The following is a 14,488-nucleotide window of genomic DNA, read 5'->3' on the forward strand; positions in this document are numbered from 1 at the left end:
TTTCCAGACTGTTCCTCATGTGCACCTTGTTAACACCTGCTTATTTAATCTCCTCCCAGTCACCACAACTTTGCCAGATTGTTGTCTTAGTAAACTTTCCAGTACCTTTCATAGTTCTGAGTTTTGTTTTGCCGTGTTCTGAATCCTGCTCTGTATTCCTCAACCATGCCTCTTGCCTCATCCCAGATGTCGGTGTTTGCTCATGCCTCTGAACCCTGCTCGTTTATGACTGCGTCTCTGCCTATCCTGTTGATACTTCTGCTGTGCTTACTGACCACATGTGTACCGAAACAAGGCCTGGAATAAAGACCATGATTTCTCTTCCACCAAAGCCTAGTCTGGGAGTTTGCATTGCGGGTCCAGCCACTGTGGGTGCTGGGCAGCCGCTGCCATGACATTTTCAGAGTCATTCCTCTTGTGCTACAGCACAGTGGCACAAACAGTAAGGCTAATATCTCACGGGGTGACAGCCTGCGAACGGCATCCTCGAGGAAATGTGCGCAGTTCGGTACAAGGTTCACAGACGTTCACAACTACCAAGGCTACCAAATTAATCCGGATAGTTTAAGTACATTAACATCAATTCTGTCATTTGTATAAAGTGAAAACATAACACATATCTCTTAATTTTAAAATAATGCACTAATTCTGAAGTTTTGAACATTAACACACACAGATGCCAAACTGCATTATGGGTAAACTGAGCCTCAATTTCAATTCATTTAATTTGGTTTACAAATCAAAACCATAAGTCAAACCTGCTTTCCTTTTGAGGACTTCTGCCTCACAGCTGAACTGCTGTACCCTGTGAATGGAAATGACGCTTCCTCACAGCAGTGGGCAGGGCGCACAAAGACTGAAGTGCTGGCTCATTGGTTGTGTTGGGTTTGTGATTGTCTTTGATTTTAATCAGGAGCATTGGCGGTGTTTAAACTCAAAACTGCCTTGTCAGTAGCTGAGTGTACCGGAGATGACATTGAAAGTTATCGGTTAGCTGTAGATTCCGCTAAATGTTTTAGTGGTTTATCAGTTTCGCATTATAAAAATTAACTGCTCAGTTAGCTGATTAGCGGTTACTGAAGCTAACTTTTTGGTTAGGTGTGCCCACCACTGCTCTGGATTCAATTCCTGGTCACACTACCTGTCAGTGTCCTTGGACGAGGCAATTCATCTGCATTTTCTCATTCTGCCCAGCTGAAAATGGGTTGAAGGAAGTAACAAATCATGGATTAGAGTCCTGTTCAGGGGAAGTGGTAGACTCTCATACACTTCATGCTGTGGTATCCTGTGATGAGCAGCGGCAATAGTGGATCTCAAGGCCTATGCAGGACTTAATTCTTTATTCCTAGACTTTACAAAAGATGAGAAATAATTTCTTTGAGATGGTCTCCTGTAATTTACAAGAAAATTGAAAGCTGGATTGTATTTAATGAGATTTTTACATTCAATTGGTTGCTGACAGCTGTCTTTGGCTTTTCATGCACTTAAAAGAACTGTGAATATGATAAGAACTTGATAACTATTTTTAAATGAAATTTTAAAATATTCTCACATTATAATTATGAATGTTTGGCTGTTTCAAATGAGATATTCTATTGACCTGCACACGAAGAAAAAAAAATCAAAGACATTTTATTAAAATTTTAGGGTGACTACTATTTTATTTTATTTATTTGCACAGCACTATAAATAAAATGAATTTGAAGTGACTTAAACTTCTGTCTTTCACGTGTTCTCACCAGGACACCGGGGACAGCAGTCTCCAGGGAGTAGGTTTGGACTGGGGCACAGCAGGGGAGAACACCTCCTCATCACACACTGAACATTTCCATTCTGTGAAAAGCACGCAATGGAATGAATCAGCAAAACGCGGCACAGTTTGTGGCGATGTAACTCATGTTATCTTACAATGCAGCTGCACGTCCTGCACGGATCAGTTGGATGAGCAAACTCCTGTCCGTTGGGATACTCTTTCCCTGTGTAGCTGCAGCCTGACATGCAGAAACACTTCATTTAATGAGATAATATAACAGCGGGTGATGACTTTGTGTTGAACGTCTCCTCACCATTACAGTTGTTGTAGCAGCATGTTCCAGCCAGAGGAGAATTACAGTGAGGACGAGGACACTGCGATCGCTGGCAGTCAATCCGACCGCTCGTACATTTACACTCCTCACACACGCTCACGGGATTAGGAAAAACCTCTCCGTCCACAAACACATGATTTTCAAAAGAGCAATCTGAGACAAACAGAAAAATACACAAGTGACATTGAAACAATCAAACAAAAAACAATCAATAAAAATGCATCATACATCCCAAAAATGGACAAAAATCTCAGGGTCATTTTTTAGTCCCAGTCCCTGTTTCTATGTGACTAGGTTTGTATTTATGAATGCAATGTATTAGAGTTGCAAGGATTAGTCAATTTAATGATGATTAATTGACTACTAAATTAATCGCAACTATAACATAATCGATTAATTATTTGGAATCTTAATCTTCCCATGCTTAAATCCTTTGTGCCGAAACTTTTGACAGGTAGTGTGTATATTTTTGTGGTTTCGTGACTAGATTCTCTTTTCCTCCCTGAATATATTTGCATTGCGGACACAACAAGACATCTCAGACTTTGGAAAACATTGATGGACATTTCTCAGCATTATCTGATATTTTATAGACCAATTAATCACAAAAAATGGACACATTAACTGAATACGCAAATAATGTCAGTTGGATGTATGTTAGTAAGATGCAGTATCTGAAGAACACTTAAAAACTTGAGAGGCAAATTTTATTGGACACAATCTGTTGGGGAAAGTGTAGTGACACGGACCCACAACAGGGGGCGCAAATGAACGGTCAATAGATGAGCCAAAAGGTAACAATTTAATGTTGTGAATGTGCACAACGATGATACAGACAATCACAGAATCTGACAGCAGTCAATACACCAAGGTGATGTGTGGGCAGGCTCGAGGATAGAAGACGTCTGTCCTGATAAGAGCCGGAACCACACAATTTCCACCGCCACAGAACCCGGAGAATACTGGAGCCGCCAAGTCCTGAATTCCCAGGTGATCACCGTCCCCGACTGTCGGATCTGGTACTGCTGGCGAGGAGCACAAACAGTGAGATGTGGGTGTGTGCACACACCCAGTAACAAAAACAGTCAGAAGGTGGAAAGTCACCTCCACCTCTAATTACACACGTGCAGCTCCTGTCAACCACTTATCTGGTTGGGGGGTGAAGCGAAGCCGTCGCTGATCACACCAAACGGCAATCCCACAGATAAGGAAACACTTACAGGAAACCGGCTGCAAAGAAGTTCAGACTGTTAGTCAATGTTTTCAGTTTAGCAGAGAATTACCTTCACAGGTCAATGATCTCTTGGCAGCGAGGTGGAGATGACATCCGGCTTTTATGGAGTGATGAAATGATGGGTGACAGCTGTCATGAGTTGATGTGTGACAGCTGTCACTCCCGGTTGTGTCCGTAGCGGCAGCACCCTCTCGTGCCTGAAGCCCGCACTTCAGGCAGGGCGCCCTCTGGTAGTGGGCCAGCAGTACCTCCTCTTCTGGCGGCCCACACAACACAATCAAGTCATTTAGTGTGTGTGTGTGTGTGTGTGTGTGTGTGTGTATATATATATATATATATATATATATATATATATATATGTGTTCCGGGCACGTCCCATTGGGAGGAAGACCCAGGACACGCTGGAGGGACTACATCTCTCAGCTGGCTTGGGAACGCCTTGGGGTCCCCCCGCAGGAGCTGGGGGAGGTGTGTGTGGATCGGGAGGTCTGGGCAGCTTTGCTTGAGCTGCTGCCCCAGCGACCCGACTCCGGATAAAGCGGAAGAAAATTGATACATATATATATATATATATATATATATATATATATATATATATATATATATACCCAACACAACCAACAAGCAAGCATTTCAGTCTTTGTGCACCCTGCCCACTGCTGTAAGGAAGAGTCATTTCCATAGGATACAGTGGTCCAGCCGTGAGGCCGAAGTCCTCAAAAGGAAAACAGGTTTGACTTATGGTTTTAATTTATAAGCCAAATTAATCTTGATAGTTCAACTACATTAATGTCAAGCCTGTCATTTGTACAAAGTGAAAATATAACACATATCTTGCAATTTTAAAATAACGCTCTAATTCTGAAGTTTTGAACATTAACACACACAGATGCCAAACTGCATTATGGGTAAACTGAGCCTCAATTTCAATTCAGTTTATTCACTTTACATAGCGCCAAATCACAACAGAGTAGCCTCCAGGCACTTCACACAAAACAATCCAGAAAACAATATAAAATTAATTAAAAGATTAAAAAGCATAGTAAAATAGTAAAAACGTAAAAAGCATAGTAACATAATATGCCAATATGTAATATGCCATCGAGTAGATGGGTCAAAATGCATACAACACTTCCATCTACTGGATGGCAGTGTGAATGATACCCACTTATATCACACGGTTGTTGCTGCCTGGCTGAATCACAACTTAACAAACAAAATTTTCAGTTTTGCAAATGCCTTTTTTTTTTTTTTACAAATGAAACAAATAGAATAGAATAGAACAGAATAGAATAGAATAATTCTTTATTGTCCACCGATGTGGAAAATTGTCTTCGGCTCACCAGCACAAAAAAGAAAAACTTCAGGTTTGCTTGCCCCTGGTTTTTTTGGTATAGGCCTTATTATGGAGAATTTCCAAGATTTGGGCACTCCTGTGACAAGAAGGGAATTAAACAATCTGGAAAAGACTCCTTTTAATTGAGGAGCACAGTCTTTGAGCAGACGGGCTTTCAGGCCATCTGGGCCAGTGGCCTTGTTTGGCTTCAGTTTAGAAAGACTTTTAGCCACGTCATCCTCAGTGATAGCTGTGGGGGCTCCTGCTGGAAGATTTTTACAGATCTCATCACATTCCTGTTTATCATCCACTTTATCAAATCTACAGAAGAAACGGTTTAACTCATCAACAAAACATTGATTAATGGTTGTAAGAGCATCACATTTCTTACCGGATTTGCCCATCAGTGTATTTAGACCTTCCCAGGCTTGTTTTATATTGCCACTGAAAAATTTACTTGCTACTTTATTCTTATACTCAATTTTTGCCTTAAATATATTCCCTCTCAGCTGTCTCCTTTTTTCCTGCATTAATTGCACATTACCAGAGCAGAAGGCTGCCTTCTTTTCATTAAGACAGATTTTCAATTGTTTGGACACCCAGGGTTTGTTATTTGGGAATATTTTCACAGTTTTAGTCTCTGACACGTTATCCTCACAGAACTTAATATAAGATGTGATGGTGTCAGTGAGTTAATCTCCATCCAGACAGGATTCAAAGAAAATGTCCCAGTTTGCTTCATCAAAACAGTCTCTGAGTTGCTCTTTGCTTTCCTCGGACCACACCTGTACCTGCTTATTAACTGTTTTAATTCTTTTGACCACAGCTTTGTATTTAGGCAAAAGATGAATCACACTGTGGTCAGATTTTCCAAGAGGCGGTCTGCATACTGCTTTATAAGCCTCTGGGATGTTGCCATAGCAACGGTCAAGCATGCAATGCAGACGTGTAGGACAGTCTACATATTGCTGTAGAGTGGGCAGGTGGTCAGACAGACTGCAGGAGTTAAAGTCACCCAGAATGAAAACGGGCTGGTCAGTAGAGCGGGTGAATGCATTATTATAGCTCTCTGCTATTCTCTCTCCTGCTGCGTCGTCATCTGGACCGGGCAAGTATACAAGAATGACAGTGATCTGTCCGAACTCCCGCGGAAGATAAAAGGGTCTAAAAGATACAGTCAGTATCTCATAGTCAGGTGTGCATACTTGCTCTCGTATGCTGTATTGAGTGGCCCAGCTGTTATCCACAAACAAACACAGACCCCCTCCGATGGATTTGTGCGCAGTGCACGCGTCCCTGTCCGCTCTGACAGCGGTGTAGCCTGACAGGCTCGGTGTATCGTGATGATCTTTAAGCCATGTTTCCGTCAAACACACAAGATTACTCTGTCTAAATTCACTGTCATGCTCGGCTCTCAGCACAAGTTCATCAAGTTTATTGCTTACCGATCGGACGTTAGACAGAGTGATGACAGGCAGCGGGAATCTGCTGTGGCATCTCCAGAGTCGGTGCCTCATGCCTCCCCTGGAGCCACGCTTTTTCCTCTTCCCCAGACATTTAAGAGGCCGTCGGATTTCCTGACAGTCCGCAGGTAGACAAACTGAAGGAACCCCACCAGGTGAGCGAAGTGACAAAAGATGCTCTCTGGTGTAAGTAAGGAAGCTTTGCCGGCTTGTGAGGCAGCTCCCGTGCGCAAACGCTGATAGGCAGAAAATGATCCACAGCAGTGCCATTTTCATTGCGACGATAAGGTCCAAAGTGCAAAGTGCAGTGAAGTTCTGACAGGTCACATCCACATTAAACCAATGAACTGCTTAAAAAAATACGTTAAAACAAATTTAATAACACTAACAGACAAACAGTGAAACAAACAGTAAGCGCAGGGTCAGCAGCAGGCCGCGCCCCCGGAAGTAAACAGTATTGTTCGTGAAAATGACATATTTTACAAATACACATTTATTTGTAAAAACCAACACACACGATAAGTTTTGTGTTGGTTAAATGAATCAACCAATCAGTGATCGCAGGCTCAGTTTACCCATAATGAAGTTTGGCATCTGTGTGTGTTAATGTTCAAAACTTCAGAATTAGTGCATTATTTTAAAATTAAAACATATGCATTATATTTTCACTTTGTACAAATGGCAGAGTTGACATTAATGTAGTTATTCTATACAGATTAATTTGGTTTATAACTCAAAGCCATAAGTCAAACCTGCTTTCCTTTTGAGGACTTCAGCCTCATGGCTGGACCGCTGTATGCTGAAAAGGGTAATGACTCTTGTTTTTTTGTGGCAGCCTGGTGGCCAGGCTCCTTCTGCTGGTGTAGAGCTGAGCTCAGCTCCTCTTAGCTGCCTCAGTGCTGTAAAATACATAGCAACCAGAAGCCAACAGCGTTTATAAATGTTACTATGTAAAAAAAACGTTAGCAATCTAAAAGTTTAAATTTAATTTAATAAATTTATGGAAGCTAATTGGTCCGCTGATGTCCGCTGTTTTTGAAGTTAGTTGAAAAGCTAATCTGCTAACAAAAACATTAGCTTTGATAATTAGCAGATTAGTGGAACTGTGCCCACCACTGTACATAGGCCTTGAGACCTTTTGGTGCAGATCCTTAATCCTGCATTCCATGGTGTGGAGGATGCCAATCCAATGCAGGTTACTTTGCCAGCCAAGGTTAGTACCCATTTACAGCTGGAAGGACTAAGACAATACACATGAAATAACTTGTCCAAGAACACAAACAGTTGACCAGAAACTAAACCCAGGTCCACATATTGGTTGCCCACCTCCTTAGTCCACTGATCTACCTACTCTGCTAACATATCAGTGTTGATCAAAGGTGCTCAGAGAACACATGGACACACCCATATTTCAAAGTGTCCGGAATGCCGAGTTACATGACTTTTAAACAGTAAAGTTAACCGACACTGAGTATTAAAACAAATTAACAGACATGAATAGAGTTCAATTACAGCATGATAGAGTTGATTTAACACTATTTGTCACGGGACCATGTGCAATATGCACAAATTTGCTGTGCACAGAATGACAAATCTGTGTCAGTGTTTTGTTAAATCCAATCCTTAAACATGATGGACTGGAAGGACTTCTCTCAGTGATGATTACCTAGTATGACTTTTGTTTTATTTCTCATTCCCAAGTTTATCAGTTTGGGGAAATTGTTAGTTTTTTGTCACTATAATTTTGTTTCTGGGTCCTTGGCAGAGGTTTGCACTCTGATATGATGCCTTGAGGATGATTCTGTGTTTGGATACCTGGACATTTAGGACAGCACTCTCCATGGGGGACGTATGAGTTGCTGCAGTTGACTGATGGACAGGGTCTGTCCTCACACTCGACGGTGCCGCGCTGTGGAGACAGTAAAGTCGTGTCAGTGCGTTTAAACATGCATAAGACAGCCTCCTTTGTGTGAACGCAAACATTCTCACCAGGCAGGTGCAGATATGACATGGGTGGTCAGGCGTTGTAAACCTCTGTCCGTTACTATAGATACGATTGTTATAGTTGCAGCTATCGCACACTGAACAACAGGAACCTGTGGATGGAGATTAAAAAACACATCCTCAGACTTTCAAACAGTCTAAGAAAAGCAGTTCATGCACAGAGCGGTGGGTGCACTCCTACTGCTGATCTTTGTGGGATGCAGACAGCTGGTGGGGGGGCAGTGAGTGCGTGTGCACGTGACTTCTCCATTCACACAGGTGCAGACAGAGCAAGGACCCTCAGGGTGCCACCTAGAGTCTTCCTCATGTTCTATCCCATCTGACACGCATGCTGTGATAACACAGGAAGATTGACATAAATTTTTTCAGTAAGTGCACATGTTTGTGGGCAAATGTGAATGTGTGTGTGTGTGTGTGTGTTCAAAAATACCTTTGCAGATGGGACAGCAGAGCTGGGGGTCTTTAATAGGATTGGAACATTTAATGGGTGGGCACTTTTCTTCATGGCAGATTACATTTCCCCGCTAAATCAGAGAAACAAATGAAAAATATGATTCTGTTTTCACATCCTTAAAACGTGTTAAATATAAATCAGTCTGGATAAAAAACACATTTTAATGGCAGAGATTTTGTATTTTTCGATGTGTTTACTTTTATTTCATTTAATAGCTGTTTTCAACCCAGTGACTTTGTGGAGACAATCAGAGTCTATATGTGCTCTTTGCTTTAGTTTTTTTTTTTTGCTGGTTTGTGTCCTACATGCTTTCTTTCGTACGTTACCGTGCACCTGGAAAGTATTCACAGCGCTTCACTTTTTCCACATTTTATGTTACAGCCTTATTCCAAGACGGATGAAATTCATTTTTTCCCCTCAAAAGTCTATTCACAACACCCCATAATGACAACATGAAAAAAGCTTTTTTTTTTTTATTTTTGCAAATTTATTAAACATAAAAAACCAAGAAATCACATGTACATAGTATGTGTCTGTACATATATTTTGAATTGGACTGGTAATTGGACTGATAATGTTGACCTGTTAATTCTTGTGTGTGTGTGTGTGTGTCACTGTGAGAGACATAATCTAAAAAAAACAATCTGGAAATCACAATGTGTGATTTTTTTAAATAATTTATTTGTATGTTACTGCTGCAAATAAGTATTTAAACATCTGTGAAAATCAATGTTAATATTTGGTACAGTAGCCTTTGTTTGCAATTACAGAGGTCAAACGTTTCCAGTAGTTTTTTCACCAGGTTTGTACACACTGCAGCAGGGATTTTGGTCCACTCCTCCACACAGATCTTCTCCAGATCTTTCAGGTTTGGAGTTTCATCTCCCTCCAAAAATTTTCTATTGAGTTCAGGTCTGGAGACTGGCCAGGCCACTCCAGGACCTTGAAATGCTTCTTACGGAGCCCCTCCTTAGTTGCTCTGGCTGTGTGTTTGGGGTCATTGTCATGCTGGAAGACCCAGCCATGACCCATCTTCAATGCTCTTACTGAGGGAAGGAGGTTGTTTGCCAAAATCTTGCAATACATGACCCCATCCATCCTCCCTTCAATACGGTGCAGTTGTCCTGTCCCCTTTGCAGAAGAGCACCCCGAGAGTATGATGTTTCCACCCCCATGCTTCACGGTTGGGATATTTTTCCTTGGGGTTGTTCTCATCCTCTAAACATGGTAAGTGGAGTTGATTCCAAAAAGCTCTATTCTGGTCTCATCTGACCACATGACCTTCTCCCATGCCTCCTCTGGATCATCCAAATGGTCACTGGTGAACTTCAAACGGGCCTGGACATGTGCTGGCTTGAGCAGGGGGACCTTGCTGCCCTGCAGGATTTTAAACCATGACAGCATCATGTGTTACTAATGTAATCTTTGTGACTGTGGTCCCAGCTCTCTTCAAGTCATTGACCAAGTCCTCCTGTGTAGGTCTGAGGTTTCCCAGAATCATCCTTACCCCACAAAGTGAGATCTTGCATGGAATCCCAGACCGAGGGAGATTGACAGTCATCTTGTGTTTCTTCCACTTTCTAATGAATAATCATAACAGTTGTTGTCTTCTACCAAGCTGCTTGCCTGTTGTCCTGTAGTCCATCCCAGCCTTCTGCAGGTCTACAGTTTTGTCCCTGGTGTCCTTAGACAGCTCTTTGGTCTTTGCTATGGTGGACAGGTTGGAGTGTGTGAACAGGTGTCTTTTATACAGGTAACAAATTCAAACAGGTGCAATTAATACAGGTAAAGAGTGCAGAATACGAGGGCTGTCAATAAAGTATAGGTCCTTTTTATTTTTTTCAAAAACTATATGGATTTCATTCATATGTTTTTACGTCAGACATGCTATATATGGAAATCGTCAGGGGTGCCCAAACTTTTACATACCACTGTATATATAGAGAGACATGATGATGATGGGGACCTATATATATACAGTGAGGAAAATAAGTATTTGAACACCCTGCAGTTTTGCAAGTTCTCCCACTTAGAAATCATGGAGGGATCTGCAATTTTCATCTTTGGTGCATGTCCACTGTGAGAGACATAATCTAAAAAACAAAATCCGGAAATCACGATGTATGAATTTTTTTAATAATTCATTTGTATGTTACTGCTGCAAATAAGTATTTGAACACCTGCCAACCAGCAAGAATTCTGGCTCACACAGACCTGTTAATTTTTCTTTAAGAAGCCCTCTTATTCTGCACTCTTTACCTGTATTAAATGCACCTGTTTGAAGTTGTTACCTGTATAAAAGACACCTGTTCACACACTCAATCAATCACACTCCAACCTGTCCACCATAGCCAAGACCAAAGAGCTGTCTAAGGACACCAGGGACAAAACTATAGACCTGCACAAGGCTGGGATGGACTACAGGACAACAGGCAAGCAGCTTGGTAGAAGACAACAACTGTTATGATTATTTATTAGAAAGTGGAAGAAACACAAAATGACTGTCAATCTCCCTCGGTCTGGGATTCCATGCAAGATCTAACTTTGTGGGGTAAGGATGATTCTGAGAAAGCTCAGAACTACACAGGAGGACCTGGTCAATGACCTGAAGAGAGCTGGGACCACAGTCACAAAGATTACATTAGTAACACATGATGCGGTCATGGTTTAAAATCCTGCAGGGCAGTAAGGTCCCCCTGCTCAAGCCAGCACATGTCCAGGCCTGTTTGAAGTTCACCAGTGACCATCTGGATGATCCAGAGGAGGCATGGGAGAAGGTCATGTGGTGAGATGAGACCAGAATAGAGCTTTTTGGAATCAACTCCACTTACCATGTTTAGAGGATTCGAACAACCCCAAGAAAACCATCCCAACTGTGAAGCATGGGGGTGGAAACATCATAGTCTGGGGGTGCTCTTCTGCAAAGGGGACAGGGCGACTGCACCGTATTGAAGGGAGGATGGATGGGGTCATGTATTACGAGATTTTGGCAAACAACCTCCTTCCCTTAGTAAGAGCATTGAAGATGGGTCATGGCTGCGTCTTCCAGCATGACAATGACCCCAAACACACAGCCAGGGCAACTAAGGAGGGGCTCTGTAAGAAGAATTTCAAGGTCCTGGAGTGGCCTGGCCAGTCTCCAGATCTGAACTCAATAGAAAATCTTTGGAGGGAGCTGAAACTCCAAACCTGAAAGATTTAGAGAAGATCTGTATGGAGGAGTGGACCAAAATCCCTGCTGCAGTGTGTGCAAACCTGGTGAAAAACTACTGGGAACGTTTGACCTTTGTAATTGCAAATAAAGGCTACTGTACCAAATATTTACATTGATTTTCACAGGTGTTCAAATTCTTATTTGCAGCAGTAACATACAAATAAATAATTAAAAAAAATCATACATTGTGATTTCTGGATTAATTTTTTTTTTGAGATTATGTCTCTCACAGTGGACATGCACCTAAGATGAAAATTTCAGACCCCTCCATGATTTCTAAGTGGGAGAACTTGCAAAACCGCAGGGTGTTCAAATACTTATTTTCCTCACTGAAATGGATGCCTGCAACACGTTTCAAAAATTTTGGGACGGGGCAAGAAAAGACTGGGACAGTTGATGAATGCTCAAAGAACACCTAATTGGAAACAGGTGAGTCCCATGATTGGGTATAAAAGGAGCATCCCCAAAAGGCTCAGCCGTTCACGAGCAAAGATGGGGCGAGGACCACGACTTTGTGAACAGCTGCATGAAAAAATAGTCCAACAGTTTAAGAACAATGTTTCTCAACATTCAATTGCAAGGAATTTATGGATTCCATCATCTACAGTCCATAATATAATCAGAAGATACAGAGAATCTGGAGAACTTTCTACATGTATGCGGCAAGGCCAAAAACCAACACTGAATGCCCGTGACGTTCAATCCCTCAGGCGGCACTGCATTAAAAACAGACATCATTGTGTAAAGGATCTTACCGCATGGGTTCAGTAACACTTCAGAAAACCATTGTCAGTTAACACAGTTCGGCGCTACGTCTACAAGTGCAAATTAAAACTTGACCATGCAAAGCGAAAGCCATACATTAACAACATCCAGAAATGCCACCGCCTTCTCTGGGCCCGAGGTCATTTGAAATGGACAGATGCAAAGTGGAAAAGTGTGCTGTGGTCTGATCAGTCCACATTTCAAATTGTTTTTGGAAATCATAGATGTCGTGTCCTCCAGACAAAAGAGGAAAAAGACCATCCAGATTGTTACCAGTGCAAAGTTCAAAAGCCAGCATCTGTGATGGTATGGGGGTGTGTTAGCGCCCATGGCATGGGCAACTTACACATCTGTGATGGCACCATCAATGTTGAAAGGTACATCCAGGTTTTGGAGCAACACATGCTGCCATCCAAGCAAGCAAGTCTTTTTCAGGGACGTCCTTGCTTATTTCAGCAAGACAATGCCAAGCCACATTCTGCACGTGTTACAACAGTGTGGCTTCGTAGTAAAAGAGTGAGGGTACTAGACTGGCCTGCCTGTAGTCCATACCTGTCGCCCGTTGAAAATGTGTGGCGCATTATGAAGCGCAAACTACGACAATGGAGACCCCGGAGTGTTGAACAACTGAAGTCATATATCAAGCAAGAATGGGAAAGAATTCCACCTACAAAGCTTCAACAATTAGTGTCCTCAGTTCCCAAATGCTTAAAAGTGTTGTTAGAGGGAAAGGTGATGTAACACAGTATTAAACATACCACTGTCCCAGCTTTATTGAAACGTGTTGCAGAAATCCATTTCAAAAGAGCAAATATTTGCACAAAAACAATAAAGTTTATCAGTTTGAACATTAAATATCTGTCTTTGTGGTTGTATTCAATTGAATATAGGTTGAAGAGGATTTGCAAATCATTGTATTCTATTTTTATTTACATTTTACACAATGTCCCAACTTCATTGGAATTGGGTTTTTATATATATATATATATATATATATATATATATATATATATATATATATATATATTCCCCTCAGTCATTTCTTTTGCACATCAATCAATCAATCAATCAACTTTTTTTTTATATAGCGCCAAATCACAACAAACAGTTGCCCCAAGGCGCTTTATATTGTAAGGCAAGGCCATACAATAATTATGAAAAACCCCAACGGTCAAACGACCCCCTGTGAGCAAGCACTTGGCTACAGTGGAAGGAAAAACTCCCTTTTAACAGGAAGAAACCTCCAGCAGAACCAGGCTCAGGGAGGGGCAGTCTTCTGCTGAGACTGGTTGGGGCTGAGGGAAAGAACCAGGAAAAGACATGCTGTGGAGGGGGGCAGAGATCGATCACTAATGATTAAATGCAGAGTGATGCATACAGAGCAAAAAGAGAAAGAAACAGTGCATCATGGGAACCCCCCCACAGTCTACGTCTAAAGCAGCATAACCAAGGGATGGTCCAGGGTCACCTGATCCAGCCCTAACTATAAGTCTTAGCGAAAAGGAAAGTTTTAAGCCTAATCTTAAAAGTAGAGAGGGTATCTGTCTCCCTGATCTGAATTGGGAGCTGGTTCCACAGGAGAGGAGCCTGAAAGCTGAAGGCTCTGCCTCCCATTCTACTCTTACAAACCCTAGGAACTACAAGTAAGCCTGCAGTCTGAGAGCGACGCGCTCTAATGGGGTAATATGGTACTACGAGGTCCCTAAGATAAGATGGGACCTGATTATTCAAAACCTTATAAGTAAGAAGAAGAATTTTAAATTCTATTCTAGAATTAACAGGAAGCCAATGAAGAGAGGCCAACACGGGTGAGATATGCTCTCTCCTGCTAGTCCCCGTCAGTACTCTAGCTGCAGCATTTTGAATTAACTGAAGGCTTTTTAGGGAACTTTAGGACAACCTGATAATAATGAATTACAATAGTCCAGCCT

At 41.8% G+C, this 14,488-nt stretch overlaps 1 protein-coding gene across 3 annotated transcripts in view; it reads right to left on the bottom strand.

The window, feature by feature from the left end:
• Positions 1-14,488, bottom strand: part of kcp (kielin cysteine rich BMP regulator) — a 100,558-nt gene that overhangs the window by 35,125 nt on the left and 50,945 nt on the right. For all 3 annotated transcript variants that reach the window (XM_034176612.1, XM_034176609.1, XM_034176610.1), the window contains 7 exons: positions 8,555-8,648; positions 8,306-8,455; positions 8,110-8,216; positions 7,936-8,029; positions 2,067-2,240; positions 1,909-1,991; positions 1,740-1,833 (listed from right to left, as the gene is read on the bottom strand). In XM_034176612.1, the coding sequence (XP_034032503.1) occupies positions 1,740-1,833; positions 1,909-1,991; positions 2,067-2,240; positions 7,936-8,029; positions 8,110-8,216; positions 8,306-8,455; positions 8,555-8,648 (796 nt within the window). The remainder of the gene's footprint in view (positions 1-1,739; positions 1,834-1,908; positions 1,992-2,066; positions 2,241-7,935; positions 8,030-8,109; positions 8,217-8,305; positions 8,456-8,554; positions 8,649-14,488) is intronic.

Source organism: Thalassophryne amazonica, chromosome 8 (assembly GCF_902500255.1).
Source record: "Thalassophryne amazonica chromosome 8, fThaAma1.1, whole genome shotgun sequence".
NCBI lineage: Eukaryota > Metazoa > Chordata > Actinopteri > Batrachoidiformes > Batrachoididae > Thalassophryne > Thalassophryne amazonica.